This window comes from Mizuhopecten yessoensis, unplaced genomic scaffold (genome assembly GCF_002113885.1).
Source record: "Mizuhopecten yessoensis strain PY_sf001 unplaced genomic scaffold, ASM211388v2 scaffold5809, whole genome shotgun sequence".
Classification (NCBI taxonomy): domain Eukaryota; kingdom Metazoa; phylum Mollusca; class Bivalvia; order Pectinida; family Pectinidae; genus Mizuhopecten; species Mizuhopecten yessoensis.
Genome location: NW_018406234.1, coordinates 11,699 through 38,971, shown reverse-complemented (window position 1 = coordinate 38,971; position 27,273 = coordinate 11,699). Strand labels below are relative to the sequence as shown.

Genomic DNA, 27,273 nt, shown 5'->3' with positions numbered 1-27,273 from the left:
TAGATAACAGTCAGTCATGTTCTGGTGCCTCTGACTTCACATTAAACGCAACAGATCACTTACAGTTCATTACAAGCACCAACTTTCCGAAACTGTATGATGGGTAAGTACTGTAAAAAAAATGACCAATGAAATCACGTCCAGGGTGTTACCCACTAGTGGGTAAATAAAAATGTTTACCAACTCCTAGCAGGTTTATCCAATGAATCAGAAGTGAGAAAACCTATACTGGTTATGGGAGAAATAATTATTATAAGGAGTAAATGAAAAATCAAATTGATCAATTACTGTAGGGAGTGATGCATTTATTGTTGAGAATAAATTCATAATTAACCTACATGCATATATGTTAAAATTACACACAATTATATTACACAATTTCCATGATTCGGTACAACAGCGACGTCAATTTGTTTGGCAATATGACTTATTAACGTGTCACTTTGATTGAAGAAACTACATTGTTACGTTTGTTGAAAAAATCCAACGCGTACATATCAAGGTATTTTGACATCATCAATCATAAGGCTTTTTTCGGATTGTGACGTCACTGGTATGTGTGTGAGAAATTTTGGTAAACAGCGTTGCAGTTTCGCAGTTAAATTAAATAGCCTATGTCGTCACAATTTGAGAAACAAGATAGTGACTGATAGATGCCGTAAAATACGCAAGGTTTTACAGAATCAAATTACATGAAGTAGTCGGGTTTATAAATACCGAGGTGGTAACAGAAAAGAAAACATTATTCATAAGCAATTTGGCATCTATCATGATAAAGGATTGGTTTGAGGTTTCATTTTTGTCCTATTAACAGCTTAGGTCATTTAGGGACGTGCCTCCATGTATGTTGTGTATGCGTGCATGTGTGTATGTATACTGGAAGTAGGCTATACTGGTGTAATTGCCTCCATGTGAAAGCGCGATTCTGATGCCGACTTCATAGTGCTATTTCCCTGAAATACCATGCCGAAGGCACCCAACACAAAACTCCGCGAGGTCATATTGTACTCATAACGGGTGAACCAATTGTTGCCATTACCCTAAATGCTGAACGTTATGCAGGGAATAACAACTACCATTTTAAGGACTACGGCCTTTCCCGGCCTTGGGACACAACCCATGGCCTTCTTTACTCTGGCAAACGTTCAGCATTAAAGCCAAAAGTGAGGTGTATCAAAGCAAGGCGCTAGGAAATAAAAGGTAGTTAAAATTAGAGAGAAATATAAAGATCCCAAATATTGCAATTGGTGCAGCAGATTTATTTTGGTTGCTTTCGTGTTCCTAAGTAGAGGGCACAAAAGTAAATCCCCAATTCGCCTGTTACGCTACATTCCAAGGGTAGCAGCAGGTGTATACTGTTCTCGATCCCCGACCTGCAGGGGTGATGAACGATCTTATACACTGTATGGCAAAATAACATCAAACGCATTGACAACCTCACACCAGTCCCAGTATTATTTTTCAAATATAAAAGGGTGATGTTTTTATGATTAGATGAGAAAAAACTTAATATTGTTTATGTTCTAATTTGGAAATTGAATGCAAATAAAATGTCACGAGGTTCATCGTGTTCCAGAGACTTAACATGCAAATGGAATCTCATCGACGGCTTCTCCGGCAGGGGTGTGTTCTTAAAGCTCCATCTCTACCATATCGAGTGCACCAATGACAAACTGGTCATAACAGGTGAGAATAGCACCTGCATATCTATTCCAACTTATCAACATATACCTTTAGTGTCGGACGAATTATTTTTGATATTCCATTAAATAACGTTAAATGCAGCATTATATATTGATAACGATAGGATATATTGAACAGGTTTCATTGTATATGTTTATTTAGACATTGTGATTCCCTCTCTTTTACCCTCCTCATGGCAAAGTCTTTATCGCTTGACATTTTATTTATAGATGCTGATGGGATAACAACAAAATGTAGCGACGAGCTCATAACATCCCCGGAGAATTTTACAAGTGGTAGTTTTGTTTTGGATTTTCTTTCAAACGCTAATGTACAAGAGCATGGTTTTGTGTTAAGTTATATACTAGGTCCACCCTGCAACGGAAGCGAGGTCCGGCTTGCTGGAAATGAAAATATTAAAGAATTCACTTCCCCACTTTATCCCGAAAACTATCCAAGGTAGGTGCTTATGATATGATTTTGCAACTGTATAACAGAGAAAGCAAGAGAGAATCACAATTAAATAGCATAATAAATCCCTAACAATATAAACAAATATAATTTCAAAAATAAAGTTCAAATTTCAAAAGATAACTTGTTAAAGAGATTTATTTGATTCAAACGATAGTTAAATGAGGAAGCAGAACTGGCTTGTAAAACAAAAAATACCTTGTCTGTTGTCTCATAAAAACGGAAAGGGGTGTACATTAAGAATGCCTTAGTATGTGATAAATGAGTTCTTGTTATTGATTTAGTAGAAAAATGTCAAAAAATTGAGTGAGATGATGACAGTGAGCTTGATTCAGGGGTGATGAGTAGATGGCACAGACCAGTGTGGGAGAGTGGGATTATTGCGAGTTAGAGTATCGGTTAATCCCAATCTGTGCTAGAGGTTGGGATGGTTTCAATCAGAGTGAAAGGTAATGATCTGTGTGTATATGTGTGGAGGATGAGGTGCTATCACAGCTACGAATGAGGATGACATGATCAGATTACAGGAGATGTGGTTTCACTGAGTGTAAGGGGAGTGAGAGGGCTTCGATAAGTATGGGAGAAAAGAGTAAACCACGATTGGTTGAAGTGGAGAGAGATGATATGGTTATAGGAGGAGGAGCGAAATTGTAAAAACGGAGAAAGAAGAGAAATGGTATAGTCAGAATAAAAAGGAGAGAAATGGTATAATCAAATGAAGAGGGGAGAGATGGTATGGTCTGGGGATGAGGTAAGAAATGGTATGGTCAGAGGAAGAGGTGAGAAATAGTATCGTCAGAGTAAGAGGAGAAAAAAAATTATGATCAGAAAAAGAGGAGTGAAATAGTATCGTCAGATCGTCAGAGGAAGAGGAAACAAATGGTATGGTCAGGGGAAAGGAGAGAAATGGTATGGTCAGGGGAAGGGAGAGAAATGGTATGGTCAGGGTAAAGGAGAGAAATGGTATGGTCAGGGAAAGGGACAGAAATGGTATGGTCAGGGGAAAGGAGAGAAATGGTATGGTCAGGGGAAGGGAGAGAAATGGTATGGTCAGGGGAAGGGAGAGAAACGGTATGGTCAGGGGAAAGGAGAGAAACGGTATGGTCAGGGGAAAGGAGAGAAATGGTATGGTCAGGGGAAAGGAGAGAAATGGTATGGTCAGGGGAAGGGAGAGAAATGGTATGGTCAGGGGAAAGGAGAGAAATGGTATGGTCAGGGGAAGGGAGAGAAATGGTATGGTCAGGGGAAAGGAGAGAAATGGTATGGTCAGGGGAAAGGAGAGAAATGGTATGGTCAGGGGAAAGGAGAGAAATGGTATGGTCAGGGGAAAGGAGAGAAACGGTATGGTCAGGGGAAAGGAGAGAAACGGTATGGTCAGGGGAAAGGAGAGAAACGGTATGGTCAGGGGAAAGGAGAGAAACGGTATGGTCAGGGGAAGGGAGAGAAACGGTATGGTCAGGGGAAGGGAGAGAAATGGTATGGTCAGGGGAAAGGAGAGAAATGGTATGGTCAGGGGAAAGGAGAGAAATGGTATGGTCAGGGGAAAGGAGAGAAACGGTATGGTCAGGGGAAAGGAGAGAAACGGTATGGTCAGGGGAAAGGAGAGAAATGGTATGGTCAGGGGAAAGGAGAGAAACGGTATGGTCAGGGGAAAGGAGAGAAACGGTATGGTCAGGGGAAAGGAGAGAAACGGTATGGTCAGGGGAAGGGAGAGAAACGGTATGGTCAGGGGAAGGGAGAGAAATGGTATGGTCAGGGGAAGGGAGAGAAATGGTATGGTCAGGGGAAAGGAGAGAAATGGTATGGTCAGGGGAAAGGAGAGAAATGGTATGGTCAGGGGAAAGGAGAGAAATGGTATGGTCAGGGGAAAGGAGAGAAATGGTATGGTCAGGGGAAAGGAGAGAAATGGTATGGTCAGGGGAAAGGAGAGAAATGGTATGGTCAGGGGAAAGGAGAGAAATGGTATGGTCAGGGGAAAGGAGAGAAATGGTATGGTCAGGGGAAAGGAGAGAAATGGTATGGTCAGGGGAAAGGAGAGAAATGGTATGGTCAGGGGAAAGGAGAGAAATGGTATGGTCAGGGGAAAGGAGAGAAATGGTATGGTCAGGGGAAAGGAGAGAAATGGTATGGTCAGGGGAAAGGAGAGAAATGGTATGGTCAGGGGAAGGGAGAGAAATGGTATGGTCAGGGGAAAGGAGAGAAATGGTATGGTCAGGGGAAAGGAGAGAAACGGTATGGTCAGGGGAAAGGAGAGAAACGGTATGGTCAGGGGAAAGGAGAGAAACGGTATGGTCAGGGGAAGGGAGAGAAACGGTATGGTCAGGGGAAAGGAGAGAAATGGTATGGTCAGGGGAAGGGAGAGAAATGGTATGGTCAGGGGAAAGGAGAGAAATGGTATGGTCAGGGGAAAGGAGAGAAACGGTATGGTCAGGGGAAAGGAGAGAAACGGTATGGTCAGGGGAAAGGAGAGAAACGGTATGGTCAGGGGAAGGGAGAGAAACGGTATGGTCAGGGGAAGGGAGAGAAATGGTATGGTCAGGGGAAGGGAGAGAAATGGTATGGTCAGGGGAAAGGAGAGAAATGGTATGGTCAGGGGAAAGGAGAGAAATGGTATGGTCAGGGGAAAGGAGAGAAATGGTATGGTCAGGGGAAGGGAGAGAAATGGTATGGTCAGGGGAAAGGAGAGAAATGGTATGGTCAGGGGAAAGGAGAGAAATGGTATGGTCAGGGGAAAGGAGAGAAATGGTATGGTCAGGGGAAAGGAGAGAAATGGTATGGTCAGGGGAAAGGAGAGAAATGGTATGGTCAGGGGAAAGGAGAGAAATGGTATGGTCAGGGGAAAGGAGAGAAATGGTATGGTCAGGGGAAAGGAGAGAAATGGTATGGTCAGGGGAAAGGAGAGAAATGGTATGGTCAGGGGAAAGGAGAGAAACGGTATGGTCAGGGGAAAGGAGAGAAACGGTATGGTCAGGGGAAAGGAGATAAACGGTATGGTCAGAGGAAAGGAGAGAAACGGTATGGTCAGGGGAAGGGAGAGAAATGGTATGGTCAGGGGAAAGCAGAGAAACGGTATGGTCAGAGGAAGGGAAGAAATGGTATGGTCAGGGGGAAGGAGAGAAATGGTATGGTCAGAGAAAGGGAAGAAATGGTATGGTCAGGGGAAAGGAGAGAAATGGTATGGTCAGGGGAAGGAAGAGAAATGGTATGGTCAGAGAGAGGGAAGAAATGGTATGGTCAGGGGAAAGGAGAGAAATGGTTTGGTCAGGGGAAAGGAGAGAAACGGTATGGTCAGGGGAAGGGAGAGAAATGGTATGGTCAGAGAAAGGGAAGAAATGGTATGGTCAGGTGAAGGGAGAGAAATGGTATGGTCAGAGGAAGGGAAGAAATGGTATGGTCAGGGGAAGGGAGAGAAATGGGATAGTCAGAGAAAGGGAAGAAATGGTATGGTCAGGTGAAGGGAGAGAAATGGTATGGTCAGAGGAAGGGAAGAAATGGTATGGTCAGGGGAAGGGAGAGAAATGGTATGGTCAGGGGAAAGGAGAGAAATGGTATGGTCAGGGGAAGGGAGAAAAACGGTATGGTCAGGGGAAGGGAGAGAAATGGTATGGTCAGCGGAAAGGAGAGAAATGGTATGGTCAGGGGAAGGAAGAGAAATGGTATGGTCAGACAGAGGGAAGAAATGGTATGGTCAGGGGAAAGGAGAGAAATGGTTTGGTCAGGGGAAAGGAGAGAAACGGTATGGTCAGAGGAAGGAAAGAAATGGTATGGTCAGAGGGAAGAAGAGAAATGGTATGGTCAGAGAAAGGGAGGAAATGGTAAGGTCAGGGGAAAGGAGAGAAATGGTATTGTCTGGGGAAAGGAGAGAAATGCTATGGTCAGGGGAAAGGAGAGAAACGGTATGGTCAGAGGAAGGAAAGAAATGGTATGGTCAGAGGGAAGAAGAGAAATGGAATGGTCAGAGAAAGGGAAGAAATGGTATGGTCAGGTGAAGGGAGAGAAATGGTATGGTCAGAGGAAGGGAAGAAATGGTATGGTCAGGGGGAAGGAGAGAAATGGTATGGTCAGAGAAAGGGAAGAAATGGTATGGTCAGGGGAAGGGAGAGAAATGGTATGGTCAGAGGAAGGGAAAAAACGGCATGGTGCATGTAAGAGAAAGAGGATAGAAATATTATGGTCAGAGAAAGAGGATAGAAATAGTATGGTCAGAAGAAAGGAAAGAAATGGTAAAGACAGAGGACGAGTACAGGAGTTACTATTGAAACGTTTCGTTAATCTACATAATTATATTATTTCTATTATGTTATTAGCATTATGTCATTTGTTATAATCCCTCTGATGTTTTGATGTTTAAGCGCCATCCCTATCGGATCCTATGTGTGTAACTGGCTCATTGAATCGTCTGACAATGTGGCCAATCTACTGCTAGCCATTGAAATAAAAAATTTGACAGCTGGGGATACGTTGGAGATATTCCAAGGTAGACAACTCTTTACTTTAAAAATGATGCTAAAATAGCATGTAACATATACATGTGTTTGGAACTAGTTGCTGATTAAAAAGTGTTTATTCATTTTACTTTCCACCCTCTTTGAGCAATATTTTAAATTTTTGTTGATAAACGAATTCTATATAAATATGTTATTTAACGTATCTGGAGCAAACTCTTCGAAAATTATATGACGATTAAGGTTGATCATGATGAAGTTGTTTGATGATAACATTGCTTTGTTTTATCGGTTTGTTTTTCTTACTCAGGTAATGTTTTGGGAACTAGACTTTATCCAGCAAACGGAGCCGATTTGACTTTCGCTCCTAAATTCGAAGTTTCCCCAGGGAAGTCAGCAGTGCTAAAGTTCTCAGTGACAAGTTCCGCAAATAGCGGATTTATCGTGAAATACATGGCGCAGAGACCAGTCGGTAAGTTTAGGTTAAAAACGATCTTTGTTTGCATGTATGCAAGTCATGTTGGATAATCGACTTAAGATGTTAAAGTTTAAAGTTAATAGTTTCTGAGTAACCAATCATCAATGATATTAAACGTTTGGATTTTTTGAAATTTAAAAAATTTAAGAGTTTAACTTCTTGCTATTCAACCGTGATTATTAATATGAGTTTTTTAGCAGATAAAATATAATGCTTACATGTGTTTATACATTCCATTATTCCAATATTCCATTTTCGGTCCAAAATACGAAACATAATTAAGTTGTGTGTTGCCTGTATTCTTGCACGAGTAATAAGTCATATCCTGCGTTGCTAAGGGACATAAACATAGATTCATCAAATCACAAACGAATAACGAAATCGGAATCGATGTTTCCTCCCATCAATTCCGATGAAAATGTGTGATATAATTATCTAAGCCATTTCTAGCAAAATTGCCGCATTTTTTGAGAAAAAAAAATACGAAAGAAATGAATCAATCGAATTCCAAGAAAAGGAGAAACTCATGGGTGATGTATCATTGTATCTTTTATGTTTGTTGAAAATGTTGAAGTGGCTTGTTTCTTAACGATGTAAACAACAGTGTTCAGCACACCGGGATCACCAGTCAGCTATATGTAGGTGGTTCTAATGGTACTAAACATTCCAGTAATCCGTGGTAGTGTTTTTTAACGTGAGTCACGCTCGCATTGTCACAGAATAATATGTGTGACTATATATTGTCAATATCATGCACGATTGTTTCAGACACGACACCCGCCTGCAGCGTGTCAAATCGTCAGCTAACTGCTACTTCCAGCCCAGCCTACCTCACAAGTCCAAACTTTCCAGATGACTATCTAAAGTGAGTTTATTCAGGAAAGATTTATAAACATGTTCATATTTACCCAAGTAGTATCGTATAGCCACCATTATGGTCGGAAACTTTATTATGGTTCTCAATTGTCTCTGAACAGTCAGTAAATTAACGTTGTAGCTGCCACATGGCAGTATGTGGTGGAATACAAGACCCGTCGTCAAATGCCTGGATGAAGGTAAATAACACCGTTAACGTCACCTTTTACTTTTAAGTCGGCGTTCTCATGTCACTTTGTACACAAAACACAGCTTTCACCAGCACATGTCACTGTGAAGATGATAACACTGATGTCACTTCGAAGACAAAACACAGCTTTCACCATCACATGTCACTGTGAATATGATAACACTGATGTCACTTCGAAGACAAAACAAAGCTTTCACCATCACATGTCACTGTGAAGATGATAACACTGATGTCACTTCGAAGACAAAAACACAGCTATCGCATGTCACTACGAAGATGATGATATAGCTATCACGTTATCGTGTGCCACATAGTACTCAACAACACAATCGTACATGTCACTACGAAGATGATGATATAGCTATCACGTTATCGTGTGCCACATAGTACTCAACAACACAATATTACATGTCACTTTGCTGTCAATAAAAGAGTTGTTGTCGAAAGATTCTATATTCTCTAAGAAACTTGTTTTTCCATTTTCATGTTCGTGTTAATATCTTATTAATGACACTGTTTCAATTAAGATTCTGTAATACCAAAAACATAAAACTATGCACTTTTGTGTTTCTAATAATCTTTAAGACTGCATCAATATCAGTTATCGCGTACAGGGAATGTTTTAATTTTAGTTAGAATAAATGTGAGCTGAGCGATATGTGTTATTTTTCTTTAGTAATCAGCAGTGTACATGGAGTATAGACGATGGAGGTAGTTACAGGGGAGTCATTCTTCAGCTTCTCCTATACCAGATCCAAAATGCAACAAATTGTGAAGAAGACGAACTTGTAATACGAAAAGGTTTTTATATAATACTGATTTAATAACCGACTTTATTTTGGTAAAGATGCGAAAGTGACATGCCAAGATAACATTTTCAAAGAAAAAGAAAAAGCAATGAAATAACAGAGTCGAATACACATTCCATATAGATAAGTTAACCATTTACTACATGTACTTACCCCACTTCCGGGATATCTCGAAAGAGAAAGATGTCTTTCCTGTTACTGGTAGTATTTTTTTCGGCTCGGTGGAATGCTCTCCTGAGACCAAGCGTTAATTTCTTTGATCTCTTCTATTGAAAACTCTTGACCTCGCCTAAACCGCTAGATAAACCTTATATTTTGTGATAAGTGATAGTCAAGCAAGATTCATTTTGTAGGATCAACAAAAGAGGAAGTAAAGCGGTGCTCGGACACGTTGGTAACAGCAACAGAGAATTATACTGATAGCAGTTTTGAAATATATTTCAAGACTGATCAAACAATCGCAAAGACTGGATTTCAGTTACGGTACATCATTGATGCTCCCTGTAATGATTCGGTAATTGAACTCAACTCCATCTCGGCGCTGAAGAAGTTGATATCCCCCGAATACCCAAAATACCCAGGGTAAGATCAATAAGGCATTTTTTTGCGTTGAATTTTCCTCCCCATTATCTTTAACCTTTAATTTATCCTCCTTTTCAGGTATGATGCGTGTCAATATGGTGCAATACAATTCATTACAATAGTGATATTTATCTTCATGAAATCGTATTTATACGCATATACTAGGAGAAATGAAGATTTTTTTTACAATAAAAAGAGCATATTTCAAAGAGATATATTGACTATTTAAATCTAGTATATAAAACTGACAATACGGACAGTGTATGTTAGTAGTGTGTATACAAGATGTTGATTTGTAATAGGTAAAACTCCATAGAATTACTGTTTTAAAGTGAAATCTGATTCATATACCTGTATATGCTGCCATACGTAACGAACCGGACATTGAAACGGGTTTTTTACGAAGCAAACTGATTTCTTAAATTTAAAAGATAGTTTATCTTTGTCAGAAATTCGAACATTAATCCATTTGTATTTTGTGTGTGATGTTTCCACGGTGATTTTTGTGGTCTTTTCCTTTTAAATTTCTATTTTCAGATTTGTTCCTTGCAGTAAAATTGTCTTTATTTGTCAACATTTTTGTTTATTATATATGCTGTTTATCTTACATTTATGAAAACATCAGAGCATTGTACTCGGGCCCGTATACATGTTACTTCGTGATAGCGCCCCAATATGGTGCAGACGGGAATCTAATGTCCTTTAACCTATCTGGTATTGACGCGGCTGACAGCATAGTAATATATGATGGTAAGCACACTTTGTTTTGTTTGGTTGAATATAGAATACTATGGTAAGGATCTCGTCCAATATCATACATATGATCGTCCCCCTGCGTTTTCGCACAAGTCTTCAATAGAATTACCAAAAAATATTTGTTACTTGCAGAGGCTTTACTTCAGCTGGATGAGCGAAATGCTGATTAAAAATATAACTATTATCATGAATGTTGAGAAGTATTATAAAGTTGACGCATCGTATGGTTTTTGCAGTATTGTAACATTAAGGTTAGTTTTGTCCGAGAAATATATAGTTTGTTTTACTGCAAAAGCTAATATCAAACATGCATTATTTTTTTGGACATTGTACACATAAGGAAGGAACAACTCCGGAACTGTCATTTACCCACCCAATCGGAGGAAACGTTCGACCGGTATCTCCAACCAAGTGTTCGTGAGCAATTCTGCATCCAGTGCTTTCATACAGTTTACAGTGAGCAGCCCGACGGGCTCGACGGGATTTGTTGTTGACTATATATCACATCCTGTCACAAGTAGGTTATTGTTTGGTATATCGACATTTCAACATAGAACGTGTAGCATCATAATTTTGAAACTAAGGATACGTTAAAAAATATCAATGTCATTTTTGTAAACATTTTCTTCGTATTGGTATGAATTGTAGAACGGTTATGTCGCACAGCAAGCAATGTGTTTATGTGTTATAGTTCGATGTCTAGTAAGCTACGTACGCTGTCGCCTTCATCAGACAAATGACCAAAGAAGCGTATATACAAAATTGTAAAATATGTCGGAAATATGAAAATCGACATAAAGGCTATGCTGAAAGTGTATGTATATTTAGTTGTTATATATGTATATATTTGAAATGACAGTCATGAAAAAATGTTAATTCTTCCAAAAACATTCGTTAATTGTTCTCAACGTTTATGAAATATACTCGAAAGAGTTAATTTTCTACTGATAATTACATTAAGTTTATATAATAATACTATTTTTTTGTGAATGACCCTAGCGACTAAACAACGACTGGTCTGAGTACATCTTGACTAAATTAGATGAACAGACCACATGGGCTTTGTGAACAATGTTTACTTGCCGATATATTCACAATTGAAATTCTAATTTAATCCGCCTTGCTACTTCCAGTCGCCATTTTGTAAACAGGGTCTAATCTCGAGCTGATGCGCGTTTGAAAGAGTTGGAAGTATTGCAAAGCTTCTAAACGATCATGCCCAGAACATACTCTCTAAGGATGATGTTTTTGATAAATTTACTATGTTTCTTTTTTGTATCACTTTCATAAATTCATAAAAGAACAAATTGATTTTTTCCCCTTTAATTTTTTTTCTTTCAAGCGTTAAAACATATTTCTTTTGAAAAAAAATTCTTATGATCAAACTGTTGTCTGCTTCGCAACCATTCAAGAAAATAATATTTACAATGTATTGATATTTTTTTTATTAACTCGTTTACTCTTTAAACTATCTTTAATTAATAAATATCAAAAAGATTTTGCATTTTATGACGTAACTGGAAGCGCACTTGATACGAGAACGTGACCCGGAAATACCTCTCAACATAATCAGGACAGAAATAATAAACAGACGTTTATCGAACATTAACAGATTAATACCGTATGTATTGAGACACTGATGTGCTAGAATACAACACAAGGTAACACTCGTGTAATCCATTGCTATCACATCAAGTACTAACATACATTTATACGAAAATATCAGCATTAAATGTTTGCGATCGCGCAGACCTAGTTTCGTTTTACAGTTTACATACATTTGTAGATGTCGGCATCAACAATATACCTTAACTTGTCCTTCATCGTGCCGAAGATTATACGAGCGCGTTCGAGGAAAATTTCGTGATTGAAAGCTTGTGTGTGTGTTTTTTATCTTAAAATTATCGGATAAAAGCATAGTGGCATGTTACTTAAAAACACAAGATACAAGAATCATTATTTTACGTTGAATATATATGTCATAGTTAACATAAGCTCACAGGAGCTTGTATTTCGACAAACATATATATATATATATATATATAAATGGTAAAACATTGTGACAGTGTTAGGCAAACAACACATTTTATCACAAGATACCTACGTAGGAAGGATTAAGATAAAGAGGCTAAATAATCATGCTGTTCAAAATTTGGCACTAAAACAACTTACTTAAAAACCAGTCCAGAGGGCAGGTGATTGGGACATAGCATTTATTTGTAACCAGGAGCACGGGTTTGGTAGCCGTTATTATTAAGAAGTTTTTAGTATTGATGCTGCTTGTGACGCCAGTAATGTATTTTCCGCTTACAAGTTAAAGCATCGTTATCCAAAAAGAAGAATAGTACAAATTGAAAAGTGTGAATTGCCTACAGCTCCTGTCAAAAGTCAGAAACATTCCTCTCATGTTCTTTCTCGTCACCTGGACGTTTGTAAGTTAGAACAGCTGGTCTCGCAGACTCTTACATTGTCATTTAAGGACGGCCTCCCCCATTTGCTAGATGCATGCGTGTGGTGAGTTTGTGCATAATTAATGTATCTGTGGTATGTTCATGTTTGTCTCCTTGTGATAGCGAAACAATTATCTATACCAACTGATCATATACAGAAAATGTTTCTTAAAGTATTGTCCTCCTTTTTTTTTTTTTTACATAAATCATGACATAGTCTACAAGGCAACTTGGTACTGGGCGCCGCCATTATTATTTACATGCTCAGGAACTTGGTTTATTAATTTCTAACCCTTAGTTCACATATGTGTATTATATAACGTATGATATAAACAAAATATGTGGACCATAGGATGGTAATTCGTGCCAAATCCCTGTGCCAGGTTCAATAATTAAAAAGCTTAGAGAACAAGGCTTAATCCGCTAAGGTTGAATACATGAATATGTGAATACAAAATGAACGCTTAGCTAGCAAAGATGAGATGTTACAGGCTGGACAGTAATGAAAACAAAAACAGGCTGAAAACATGTATAGAATGTGTTTTTCTTAAGGGAGGCTGTATAAACACATTATGAATATGTAAAATCATGATGAAAGTCCATTTTACCCGAATTACCTGACGTTATTTTCAATACCTTCAGTTCATCTATATTTCAACACTGTTCTCTGTATAAGGGATAGGAATCAGTTTGTTTTTTCGGTTTTATAAATCCTTGCAACCACTTTTAAGTCATATGTATAAGAAAGGTCTGCCAAATGTCTGATTCTTTGACAACTTTAATACAAATATATAGCAGGAACTGAACTTTCTATATCAACTTCACTACTCTTCATATTATTTGTTGACATTTTTCTGCTACAATACATGGAGTTTCCTCACAAGATGCTGATAACCGAAAAGAGTCTGAAACCTTAATCATATCTTTTAGAATACTGTGTTTAAAAAAAATGTTATGCATGTATCTCTTCGATCCACTAAAAATCAACAAACTACATTTAAACCCTCCATTCCCTAAATCTGTTATTAAAAGGATTGTAAAAAAAATACGTGTTCGCTTAAATGTTAAAATGTTTCTGTTCAACATTCATATTTAATATATAATCCACTAATACATCAGTTGACATAAAATTGTACTGCAGTATTTTTTGGTCTGACTTTTGACAGCTAAATAAGTCTCATCAAGGGTCATTGACCTGTCAGAATTTGAAGTAGCCAAAGTTATTTGACTTTGGTGTAGAAGCATCCTAAAAATAGAAGAAAGTAAGGGCTGGATTTTCACGAACTCGTAGAGTTGTGCCCCTTTGTTTGCTTTCCTATACATCTTATTCTGGCAGTTTATCATTCATATTTTTATTTTTCCATTTGTTATGCACTTCATATACATCTGATGAGAATGGGAGATATTTAAAAATGTGGAAAAATTCGCCAAGAAAGCTGAAAGTTACAAAAGGTCAAAAGGTGAAACTTTACACCATGCAGGCCAGGTTTGAACATTTTACTGTTATGTTTGCTTTACTTTCCGTGTGGGGAGGATTTTTAATGCATCTCGACTGTTATATCAATCAATTAATTATTTTCATTTAGATGGTGTCCCTGAGAATTATTTCTTATATAATTTAAAATTTGTTAAAAGTAATACTCATGCTCTCTCAGATCAAGTTCGAACCGCTTGCCAATATTTTATTTTTGCTGGAGTTACATGTATGGCCCTTCACACATTGGAAGTTCTCATAATTAACTGTTTGCCATACTTTGTTCGTTACCGTTTGCCACTTAGTATGTTGCTTTATCATAATGGATTACAGTTAGAGTCCAAACCCTGTGTCAATATTTCATTTGTTGCTGGAGTTATGGCCCTTCGCTACGGCCGCTTGCCATATCAATTTGAAACTTTGTTTGTGGCTTTATCATAATAGATTACAGAGTTTGAACCATGTATTAAAATTCCATTTTTGACTGGAGTTATGGCCCTTTTGCACATAGGAAATTCTCATAATTAACTGTTTTCCATATTATTTGTAACTTAGTATACATGTATAATGGTTTACAGTTTGAGTTAGAATCCAGTGTCCATGTTCTATTTTTTCTGGAGTTATAGCCCTTTGCACATAGGAAATTCTTATTAGTAACTGTATTTTTTCCGTGAACACATGCACTTCCTTCGAATTGCAGTTTTCTTCTATAGGTGACACCCGTCCTCATATGACCCTGGCTGAAGACATAAATCACCTGAAACCGTACATCCTTTGAAGTCCTTCTGTATGGCTTGATGATGTTTTCAAACCAATGGTCTGGAGCATTACTTGGTTAAGAAGACTGAATGCCGTTTAACAGAGGGTCTCTATCATAATACTCTGGGGAGGAGTGGGGTCACAAAGGGGGATTCTCCAATTCAGTTACACAATTTATTGTTAGGATCCCTGCACATCTTTAGTAATCAGATTTTACGTCTGTCTGTCCTATCTGTTTTTAGCTCACCTACCAAGGACACGTGAGTTTTTGCCCTGGTGCGGCGTCCTGTCCCATCCCGTCGCGTCGCATCCCGATTCAATGTAAACACTTAGCAACTTCATTCATTGACAGATTTTGGTCAAACTTTATACAAAGGTCAAGTATGTGTATACTTCGGACATCTTTGTATTTCAGGGATCCAAGGTCAAGGCCAAGGTCACATTTGCTATATATAGAACATCATCCCGTCCCGTCCCGTCTCGATTCAATGTAAACACTTAGCGACTTCATTCTTTGACAGTTTTTGTTCAAACTTTAAACATAGGTCAAGTATGAGTATACTTCATAAATCGTTGTATTTCAGGGATCCAAGGTCAAGGTCACACTTGCTACATATAGAAAATCAACAACTGATTCAATTTAAACACTTGGCAACCTCATTCTTTCACGGATTTTGGTCAAACTTTATACATAGGTCAAATATGGGTATACCCTTGTGTTTCAGGGTCAATGTATCACATCTTACGCTAACGTCAAGGGTTAGTTTGAAGATGGGCGGCAGGTGTGCGTATTAAATTATGTTGCAATCACTTTCGTGAATTGTATTGGTTTCAGGGTTCCAAGGTCAGAACAAGGTCACTGTTGCTATATATAGAAAATCAACAACTGATTCAATTTAAACACTTAGCAACTTCATTCGTCCATGGATTTTGGTCAAACTTTATGCAAAGGTCAAGTATGAGTATACTTAGGACATTGCTGTGTTTCAGGGTTCCAAGGTCAAGGCCAAGGTCACTGTTGCTATATATAGAAAATCATCAACTGATTCAATTTAAACACTTAGCAACTTCATCAAATATGTTATGGAGATGGTAATAACATGCAGAAAAAACATATGAATATTAAAGTCAACTTATCAACTTTAAGTGTAGAACCTTGTATGTGTGCATACGTGGACTTTATCCAGTGTAATAAAATGTTTGTTTAAGCATTTTGATAGCTTTTCAGCCTTTGATATCAAAGGTCAAGGTCACTTATTATAATTAGAACATCAGTTTGTGCACTGTATTTCAAAATCAGTTGGACTGATTACACTCAGAGTCCTTCATGGAAGAAAGTGCCTGCTTGGGATAACTTTTCAGGTCCAGTGGTCAAAGGTCAATGGGTCGCTATAAATAGACAATCTGTTTAATGCACTAATGCACAATATCTTGATTTCTCTTGGGCTGATTATACTCTTGACTTTATACAGTGCTTCTTCAAAGAAAGTGCCTGATTGGGATAACTTTCCAGGCCCGGGGGTTAGGTCTCTATCACTGTTACTATATGAAAAGAAAATCAGTTTATAATACGCACTACTTATATTTTGAGTTCTGTTGGGCTGATTACACTCAAGACTTTATCCAGTGCTTTTATAAAAAAAAACACTTGCTTTCACTAGTGTTTGCTACATGTATACCTAACCACAGTTTCTTTTAAATCTTCAATAAGCATAATTATGGAGAATATTCACGGCGGCATTGAACATTTATATATAAATCTTATTACCGGTTAGCTTGTAATAATAATAAAAATAATAAAGGCTTTATTTATTCTTGATAACATATTGAGCATGAAGCTCATCTTACACATGGTCAAGATACATGATAAAATGTACAATATTTACAGCTGAAAATCTGTAACAGATGATCTGTCCGTCCATCTGTCAATGTATCACATCTAACGCTAACGTCAAGGGTTAGTTTGAAGATGGGCGGCAGGTGTGCGTATTAAATTATGTTGCAATCACTTTCGTGAATTGTATTGGTAGTTGTTGTTAGGTCATTGATGTTACTGATTATGCTAACAAACAGCGCTAAATATTTTCGCAAATGGATGGCAACTCATTGGGCTGTTTTGAGCCCTGATATATCCTAGTCATCGTTGTTAAAAAAACTTTCATCTGACATTATATAAAAAATATCCTTTTGTCACAAAAAAACCTGAATCGTGCTTAAATTGCGCAATTTGTGTATCCATCATTGACTTATATGTTCTGATACGGTGTCGGAGATCTGCTTTGCTGTAATCTAATGTTTGATATTATTTTTTCAGACAATACCGGCTCGTGCAACATTTCTGTATCTCAACTGGTCGCCACGTCTACGATACAGTATATCACAAGTGCTAACTTCCCCGCCCTCTATCCCAGGTAAATAAGTCAATCATTTATCTTTAACATCGTTACGAATGTTTCATTGTGGAATGACTTAAACATCCAAAATTTTTAACAATGTTTTTGGCTGTTATTCGTGAATTATATTGTGAAAATCTTACCAAACATTTTTTTTCTTATTAATCACTCTCACTGTACTCAATGTATTTTCTTACAGAGATCAAAACTGCAATTGGCATATATCGAATGGTAACTCTGGAATTGATGTTTTGTTTACGCTCATCACCTTCCAGATTCAGGAAAACGGATCTGCTTGTGACGGAGATAAGCTCAACGTTCAGCAAGGTTGGTTCTCAGCTGGGTTTATTTCAACAGCAGAACATAACAGGGTGGTAGAATAAACGTTTTCATTTCAGTTAAATTGATGGTGTTGTTAATGGGATCTCAGTTAACATTTTATGAAATGTATGTATTTTTGTTTTATTACTTAATTTTGTTCGTACCCATTGAAGTGTATGAGAGGTCTCAATATAGGAGTACACCGGAATACCAGGAGAAAACTTGAGTATTCGAACAGGTGACCCCATTTTATCATTCGAACCTCCGACCGACTTTGCGATAGGCGCCAGCCAATGTTTGATGGTTAGCTTAGCTATCACTTACTGAACTATTGTAGGTCCAAGTAGGTCTCCTAATGTGAGATGTAGCGACTCGTTGGTACTTTCACCTGAAGTTTTCAAAAGTAGCAGCTTCGACATAGAGTTCACATCCGACAGCACAACGACAGCGAACGAACACGGATTCCTCTTCAGTTATATTTTGAACATCCCTTGCCAAGGAGGACCCTCAGTGCTTTCAGCCGATGTAAATTTGGGGAATTTCAGTTCTCCAGAATACCCTAGTAACTATCCAAGGTTCGTAACTCAAATATATACATATCACAGTAGTCCCTGACATGCTCGTTTGTCAATCAAAATGCATTGATTGTTTTTGACTTATTGTCAACAATATGTATTATCATGGCATCACGGGTATTTCTTCTTTGAAAATAATGAAGTATTGTTCTTTTAACTACTATGCATTGTTTGTATTTTCCATTTTAACAAAAGATATTTTCGTTTCGTTCAACACTTGAAGTACTGCCTTCATCGGAAATTATACATGTAACTGGTTGATACGAGCAAAGGAACCTGGTGCTGGTATTCTTCTGATAGTAAACATGGAAGGACTCAACGCAGGAGATACACTGCTCATATATTCCGGTATGTTTTTTGTTATACTATCAAAATAAGGTTAAACATATGTTATAAAAAATTCAAACAGAGAAACTGTATTTAATGTTGAAGGCCTTCTTTTGTCACAAAAAATGATAAAAAAATAACCAATCACTAAATTATGAAGCTGATGTCGAAGCATAGCGATTTTTGCTGTGAACAACGTCTAATTGTTTATTATGACTAATGCATTTTTAGATGGTTTACGAAATATAATAGCTGAAATGCGTTTAGATTTTCATAAACAATAGTCGATGCATTTCGCAATATATGGACATAAAAAGCTACTATTTAACTGCTAACATAAACGTTTGCTATTTATCCTTTATTGAATATAGGATTTAGAATTTTCCTATTTTTTATTAATTACATAGCAAAACAAAATGTAATGATTCCCACACCCTATCACAAAATCTTATGGTTCTGCGGGAAGTATAAGATATTTTTAGCAACATTCTGTCTGAAAGTTTAAAACATGCCAGTTCTGATTACCAGACCAGTGTTAGGAAGGCACTTGTCTTTTAAACTGTAAGTCACTTCGTATACTATGAGACATATTTTGGTATATAAATGGGTTAAACAATTCAAATTTAGGATTTAACTATCATTATAGGGAAAACTCCTAACCCTCAAACCAAACATAAATATATATACAGATATTAAAGACAAAAATGTACAAAATCCCATTGAAAACTCAAAACATCCTTAACACGTTGAAACATTGAATTAATCAATATGGATGTTTATCATAATGCGTTTTACATGTTACTGCTGTGGATGAAGAAGCAGCAATGCCTGCATCCACCTATTGATTATTGACTCACCTTATATATTGTACATATTTTTGTCTGCAGGAACCAACGCTAGCGGTACACGACGTTATCCAACCACTGTCGACCTGCAATCCAACACCAGTGCCTCCGTATTACATTTTGCGCCAGGAAGTTTAGCTTTCGTATCATTTACAGCAACTACTACTGCGAACAAGGGGTTTTATATCACGTATATGGCAATTAAACCCAGCAGTAAGTACCCTGATTAGCTCTTGTTTCTTTTCGAGACGACATTGGAATCAGAGATTTTTCTGTTGTGAATTGGGAAAACACTTTTTCGAAACACATCTTATTGTTAAATTGTCTTAAAAAGACATTTCGTTAAATTAACGAGTATATCAATAATAAGCTGAAATGACACATTAACATGTCCTTTCCTATATAGCGTTTAACATGAAATTTTACGTAAAACGTGTGAATGACAGACACTTCCCTCTCCTCCTCTGTACAATTGGTTCCTCATAGACAAGTCCCCAAACCCAACAGGTCCCGCCACATCTAGTATCTACCACTGCCATTCTTCCACCCGCTCCCGAAGCCTTAGATCTGCCTCTCATACAGAAAATGAACATTTTCACAAGTATATACGTAAGTTTATACGTAAATGTAATCAATATATATATATATATATTATAAATGGTGTTTATGGCGTGAATGTGTTGGTGCAATGGTTAAATGAATATTTTTCTGGTTAAATAACGGCAGTATCATAACGCATAAAACAGATAGAATGGTGTGTAATATTTCCGCTTAAATCATTTATAATTATTCGTGTTGCGCAAAACAATATCCATACTGCACGTAGAATATGTAATGGAGTATGGAATGTGTATATATATATAGCAAAACCCCGATGAAAAAGGATTTTGTGTAAACGTTACACATCATGATAGTATCAATGACATCAGTAATTTTAAGCTGTGATGCAACAGTTGCCAAGGGGCATACAGAATGAATGTTATCAGGACAGGTAGAAAACCTGATCTGTATTTTGAACTTTAACGAGGTTTTTGGTCACTGTTTACTAAATATGGACATTAGGGTTGTCAATGTTTGCTGATTCCATTAACAGATACAGCTGTTTCCTGTGCTGACAATGCTGTTCTGCCGCTGATCGCTACAACAACCGTCCAGTATATCACTACTCCAAACTTTCCGGAGATGTACACATCGTAAGTGACTCATGTTTACCCTTATTAAATAAATATTGTATACATTGCAAATCCATTCAGTTTTTGACAATTAAGGCTATATTTGATATATAGGTTTCAATAACATCAGTTTAACCTCCGTTTCGCTAACGTTTGCTCTCTTTGTCACTTTTAAACGTACAATGTATTTATCGTGCGATTAGGCATATACGAGTATAACATTTTACGACACAAGTTCTTGTTAAACCATTAGAAATATATCACTTTAACGAAATTTGAATATATATGAAACTATGCGTATGTAACCGTCATACATATCACAAAGTTATCATTTTGTGTCATTGTATTAAATATAAATTTACAACATCTTTTCGCTTGAAATTGAGTTTCATTTGGCCAAGTTTATATTCGCATTAACATACTGCATTGATATACATTGCAGATTGAAGATATCAATGACATGGGTACTGCACGTATTGACCTCTTGATACCATTCCTTCTTCTATCTAGCTATACAATATACATATTATTTGCAGTCAATTGTGTTAAGCTCACTCACGTGGTTGACCTATTAAGCTCTTAATGTCCGGTCAACGTTACATTTATTACTCTTTCTAGTATTCTACCACGTGTAACCATCTCATAATATATTCAATCAAGATACAGGTAACGCTGATATGTATGGTTTATCCAACCAGTTCAACACTTGTCGCGATGTTTTGAGTCAAATAAGATTTAAACCTTAGTTACATGGCTTTCCCAAGTTTACAGTCAAAGTTTACGCATATCTAAAAGACATAATGACACTTTGGCAATGAATCCCGTGCTAACATGGCAATGTCAAACATTGAACGCGAACTGCGTTTAATCCCTTTGACGGTTTAACACGTTATCAGGTGAATCGCCGGTACAATGACTCCTAAAACTAACATAACCCATATGTATATATTTGTTATAATTTTACTTTTCCAACTAACGACTATTGTCACTTTTAAGTAATGTGTGCAATTTATTTTTTAGAATTCTGCCTTTACTCTGAACAAAAATACGAATTTCGATTATATTTTAGTGGACTCTCATGTCGGTGGACAATATCAAGAGGAAACGTGAATGCGGATGTAATCCTTACAGTTATAATTCTGCATACAGAGGCCGATGTGTGTACGAATGACACTCTCGTTATCAAGGGTATGTGTTTTCCACCACTACTTTTAAGCATTGCCTCCGGTTTGAACATAGCAGATAATAGGTCATGGATATTTAGGCCAGGACCCAAAATTTCGGGAAAAACATTCAATACGCTGGAATTTAAAAATAGAAAATAATTTCCCTCTCTCAGCTGGACGCTGCTGTCCAGAAGAAGAAGGCGGTAGTTAGAGCTAGAGGCATAACATTGAACAATTGCATATTTGTACTATTCACTAGATCATTTTGGTATCAAATAAAAACACTGATGTGGATCTAATTTCCCTAAAATAAATATTAATTACTTATCCTGGTCTAAATAACTATTTTATTATATATAAACAATAGCTGATTAACTGGAGAACCGCCTGTTATAAAGGAGCGACTAGTGCCTAGTAATCATAGAGGTGTCAGTCAGGTATTGATGATGTCGCACAATATTACACTCAAAACGGTTTAAAACGTAGATAAAAATTAACTGTAAAATATGTTAATATAAGGCTTTATGTTGTCAATGCACGAACACATACTGATTCACATGCATCATGATATACATTCCCAACAAATAGTAAGAATACTTAAGGATTTAATCTTACTTTGGTCGATTTCATGGGGTGATGAATTGAGTTGGTCTTGAAACAAATTTAATGAACTGCAAAGCAGTTCATGTTTTTTTTGGTCAAGACCAACTCAATTCATCACCTCATGAAATCGACCAAAGCAAGATTCAATCCTATTTCAATCAACGTGTGTGTTTTTTTTTACAATAATTGGAACTTTGTCCCAGGTTCTGGAGCTTGTGCTAGTCTACGTTTACGTAATGTAAAACAAAATTTGGTCCGTCATTGAAAGACCATCATACAACATGGTGGTGTACGTTAATACGCATAAAATTATGTAGAAAAAAAACACAAAACCATATTTTAAATGTCATACTTAATTTTTGTTGATAAATTTATAAGATATCTAAATATTGACATAAGATATTAAATTTTCTGATGCGTCATCGCGGAAGAATAATATCTAAACGCGGTGCACAGGCTCAGCTGCGAGTCTACGGCAGCCATCTTTTTACTATCTCAAAGTGGAGAGTCGCTAAATTTCGAGGTTCTTCATCTTCTGGAATGTGAAACTGCAGTAATTGGATGTCGAATTATACAGGAAACTAAATGTGGTTTGAAAGGACGAAACATTTGATATGACATTTGGCTATTCGACTGTATTTCATATAAGACGGGACCATATGCATCTACCACAGGGGTTCGTTATACTCATCAGATATGGGTTACACACAAATAAACATACATTTGTGCACATATGCTATACTGATATGGGTCACAGCACACATAAACATACACTTATATGTATGTTTATGTGTGCTGTAATCCATATCAGTTATAGCATGATATGTGTATTTCAGACATTTGTAACGAACCCCTGTGGATCTACGTTGTTTTCTATATTTGTACCGGGGGTTGCACAAGGCAGAATAGGTAGCTGGAGGGAGAATTTCTAGGGCAGTACATGACTTGTCACTACCGTTAGTAACTGTGAGCTAATAATGTTTGCTGATTGATCGTTTTTGGTTGTTTGTACAATTTCTTGTGTTGCTTCAATAAAAAATGTAAAATCTCATCAAGTGGTATCGTCAATAGTTATCTCCCTTCGCAAAATCATACGCACAGGCAAATGTTGCATTGAGTCCAACTTGAGTAGGAATTGGAATATTTTGCAATGCACATCACTATGTTTTGTTGTATTTCAGGAGAAGGTGCCAGTGCGATTAATTTATGCAGTGACCAGGTTTCCACCACGGAAATAGAGTATCGTTACAGGAGCTACGGTATTGAATTCGATACAAATATTGACGATAACAACAGAGGATTTGTAATCAGCTACTTGCTTGGCCCTGAACAACCAAGTAAGTAATGAATTTATCATCGCATTTTTAAACACCAGTCCTTGTGACATCACCTACAACACCACGTGCTAGGTGTAGAGGCATCAATTCTAACTCCAAACAACAATATGATAAAGCAGTACCACCTCCAAATCCAAGTAACAACAAAGTTAATAATGATTTAGCTACATCAACTGTATCTCCAAGCAAGTACATAGCAATACCATCTACACCTCAAACACTTCTAAGCACGGCTAACATATGAAAAAAAAAATATGAACTGACATCACCATACAGGAACATCAAGAGTACTCCTGCAATCACAGGTGTTCGCGAATGAAACTCATACCATCACAAGTCGTTCGTTACGAAGGTAATACACACAACCAAGTAACCACGTTACAATGTTAAACTGTAACATTTTGTTTTTCCTGTGATGGTTATAAACCCTGCGTACATTAAATCATCATACCTGTGTTTTATCTACATAGGATATACCAGGAGTGAGAAGATAGGAATAGCAATAGCAGCTTCTGTTGGTCCAGCAGTACTCTTCTTGGTACTCGCCATCGTGATTATAGCCGTGTGCTTCAGAAGAAAACTTGATAACCGTAAACGAAGACCTCGACAACGAAGAAATGTATATGAAAATGGTGGTTTTATGAACGGTCATTTGTCTGGAGCAAATGGTCACTCGAGTTTCAATAAGCAGGATTTACACATGGTCAAAACAGAACAAGAAACTTCTCCGACTTGGGTGAAGATGTTTCGATCCCCTTCGTCCAGCCCGTACACTCGCTATGAACGCCCACATAGTAAGTAAAGCTGCAATGTGACGGCCAATCACCGACCAAGTTTCCTTTAAATCGACGGGGCTCTAAGTCAGCACCATTTCCTTCAAACGAGAAATCTATATTGATAGGAATGGTGTAAGTAATCAGGCAAGTAACTACAACAGTATAGTGATACATAAAAACGTTCAGCAAAGCAGCATTTTGTTCTGCTTAAGGACTTGTTAAATAAAGTGACGCACGACTTACAGAAAAGGGTCTAAATGAATCACCTTTTTGCATGCATATGACTTATCAAAATGCCTCTTATATCCCGTATTGCTTAAACACATGCTATCACCTGGAGGAAAATGATGAAATCGGTATAGTTTTCATGCATATACAACAAGCATATATCAAATGAAGTTAAATACAATACATTATACAATCATATAATGATATCCTTTTTATATCATAAAATAGTATGTCATATTTCGTAGGTTTGTTGATAAAATTATGCAGTTTATGTTAAGATTTGTGAATATGATGGACATGTTAAAAATATGCAGATTCCCATTTACTTTTTGAGAAATTATTTCTTTGCGTGTGCTGTGTTTGCTTATCCTATTTATCTTACTGATCCCAGTTTATATTATTTTTAACTCTGACTGTGAAAGTGAACGAAGAGGAGTTGGGGAACCATTGATTTTACTATGACGTTTAAAGCATGTCAGAAAAGTTAATATCACAGAGGTGGTGTATAGATAATACAACATATATAGAGGATCTGTCATAAGTTTCCCTTTATATTAGATTTGTGATACAAGTTTTGGATTTTAACTATATAATTGTGATCAGAAACGAATATTTTGCACTTGGCCGCCTCTGAAATATGAAAATTGCGCCCGCTTCACAATAACTATGTTTATATATTTACATTCTGTATGCTTAGACCCATTGACAAAAATTGCATTCATAAATGCATAACACAGGTGTTCATAGAATCTCAGCACGTGGGAACTGATAGTAACCTGATCACACTGCGTAGTAATACACTACAAAAACTACTCACTCGTAACGACCGACCTAGATGCTAAATTCTTGCATCTTAAAATATTATTGAACTGTGCTTTGTGAAATATCCACGTATTCACGTGTCCTGTGCTACAAATAAACATTGAATATGGAACTACATTTTGTTGTGTTATTGTTGTTGACGGTTGCTAAGATCTCTCACGATAGTGTCACATTTCCCCGCGAAAAAACACTGTTCTCGCCACTGCGTTGCACCCGTGTATAAGCAGGAACAAACCCTGTTTATTTGTTTTATTCGTTGTTATATCGATCCACTGAAAGGATTCGTCAATGTAAATATAAGGAATGATATTTATTTTTTCAACATTTATGAGGTCATAACAACAATGGGTTTTTGGACATATTTTACATGAATCGCTAACGCGATTCATTCAATATGTCTATAAACCCATTGTTGTTATGACCTCATAAATGTTGAAAAAATAAAAATCATTCCTTAAGTAACGTATGTTATACCACTCCGGAAATGACGTCACAATCGAATAGGAACAATCAATGTGACGTCACGTCGTTGTGAAGCCGCTTTAGCGGACGCAATTTTCATGTTTTCAGAGGCGGACAAGTGCAAAATATTCGTTTCAGATCACAATTATTCATTCTTTGTATTATATGATAAAAAGAATCTGTCATTCGTTTCCCTTCATATTAGATGTATGATACTCGTTTTGGATTTTTCATGTTTGCGAGCCTCTGGCGAGATCCAAAACGTGCATCATGAATTTAATATGAATGGCAACTTATGACAGATCCTCTATGCATGTGATGGCTTTATGAAACTGCATAACACGGTATGCAACGGCCCAGGCTGCACGAGTGCATTGTATTTATGGATAAATTTAAGACTCGAGTGAACTATATCATTTCGTGCAATTTTTTCACTTAAGTGTTCTGATATATATTCTCAAATGCATTAGTGTCTTATATTTTTTAAACGGAATCCTGTAATGCCTTTGCATTCTGATGTTTCAGAATTAATCAATATTGCGTCATAACACAGTTAAGGCAGTATGTAGGAGTAAGATTGTCAAACCATGCCTGATAGGTTTCATTAAGTCTTGTATAATCGTTATTCTGTTTCGAATACTATTTGTTTACTTAGTCCTAACCATATGCGACTGAATATGTACATGTTATCCTTAATATTAAAAGCTGAGTGTATCTAAAATAAAAATGTGTGGTACAATTTGTCTGGAATATAGGTGGTATTGATTGTGATGGGGCTGTTTTCTCGCTGTGTTATTTTACTTTAATATAAACTGATATCGTTGTCGGGTTCTGTAACGACGTGGAAATCATGAAATCAAGGCTTGGAAATTACCGAGAATCGATAGGAATCCACGTTTAAATGGAAAACTTCTGTCCATTTAGTGAAAGAAATATGGCATCCGTAATGCTCTTCAACTTCAAAGAAACTCTAAATCCGGTTAGCTGTGCATTTAAAGGCGTTTGAGATTATAAGAGAACAGTTAGGTTGTACGTTTATTACTTTGTCTACATTAATTTGTATTGTTAATGGTTTATGATTTTATATTTGGTCCATTATATTTTAATGTATTTTGCCAGCTTTAGTATGTTTTTTATTCATTCCATTGTTATGTCGTGTATTGACTCAGTTCAACCCCATGATCGTCAACTTGTCATATTCTCGGAGTTACCTACAAACGTGATAATCACCTCGACAAAACTCTCGCGAAGTGAATTATATATGTCGACATTA

The 27,273-nt window shown here is 37.0% G+C and overlaps 1 protein-coding gene across 1 annotated transcript in view; it reads left to right on the top strand.

The window, feature by feature from the left end:
* Nucleotides 1-25,061, top strand: part of LOC110451136 (cubilin-like) — a 34,679-nt gene extending 9,618 nt beyond the window's left edge. The window contains exons 5-23 of the mRNA XM_021498996.1: nt 4-103; nt 1,577-1,686; nt 1,914-2,142; nt 6,507-6,631; nt 6,910-7,071; nt 7,846-7,942; nt 8,820-8,944; nt 9,306-9,534; nt 10,160-10,284; nt 10,631-10,807; nt 17,288-17,384; nt 17,566-17,693; nt 18,025-18,262; nt 18,486-18,610; nt 19,477-19,647; nt 20,528-20,627; nt 21,676-21,794; nt 23,557-23,712; nt 24,183-25,061. Coding sequence (XP_021354671.1) covers nt 4-103; nt 1,577-1,686; nt 1,914-2,142; nt 6,507-6,631; nt 6,910-7,071; nt 7,846-7,942; nt 8,820-8,944; nt 9,306-9,534; nt 10,160-10,284; nt 10,631-10,807; nt 17,288-17,384; nt 17,566-17,693; nt 18,025-18,262; nt 18,486-18,610; nt 19,477-19,647; nt 20,528-20,627; nt 21,676-21,794; nt 23,557-23,712; nt 24,183-24,514 — 2,945 coding nt within the window. The 3' untranslated portion in view covers nt 24,515-25,061. The remainder of the gene's footprint in view (nt 1-3; nt 104-1,576; nt 1,687-1,913; nt 2,143-6,506; nt 6,632-6,909; nt 7,072-7,845; nt 7,943-8,819; nt 8,945-9,305; nt 9,535-10,159; nt 10,285-10,630; nt 10,808-17,287; nt 17,385-17,565; nt 17,694-18,024; nt 18,263-18,485; nt 18,611-19,476; nt 19,648-20,527; nt 20,628-21,675; nt 21,795-23,556; nt 23,713-24,182) is intronic.
* The last annotated feature ends 2,212 nt before the right edge of the window (nt 25,062-27,273 follow it).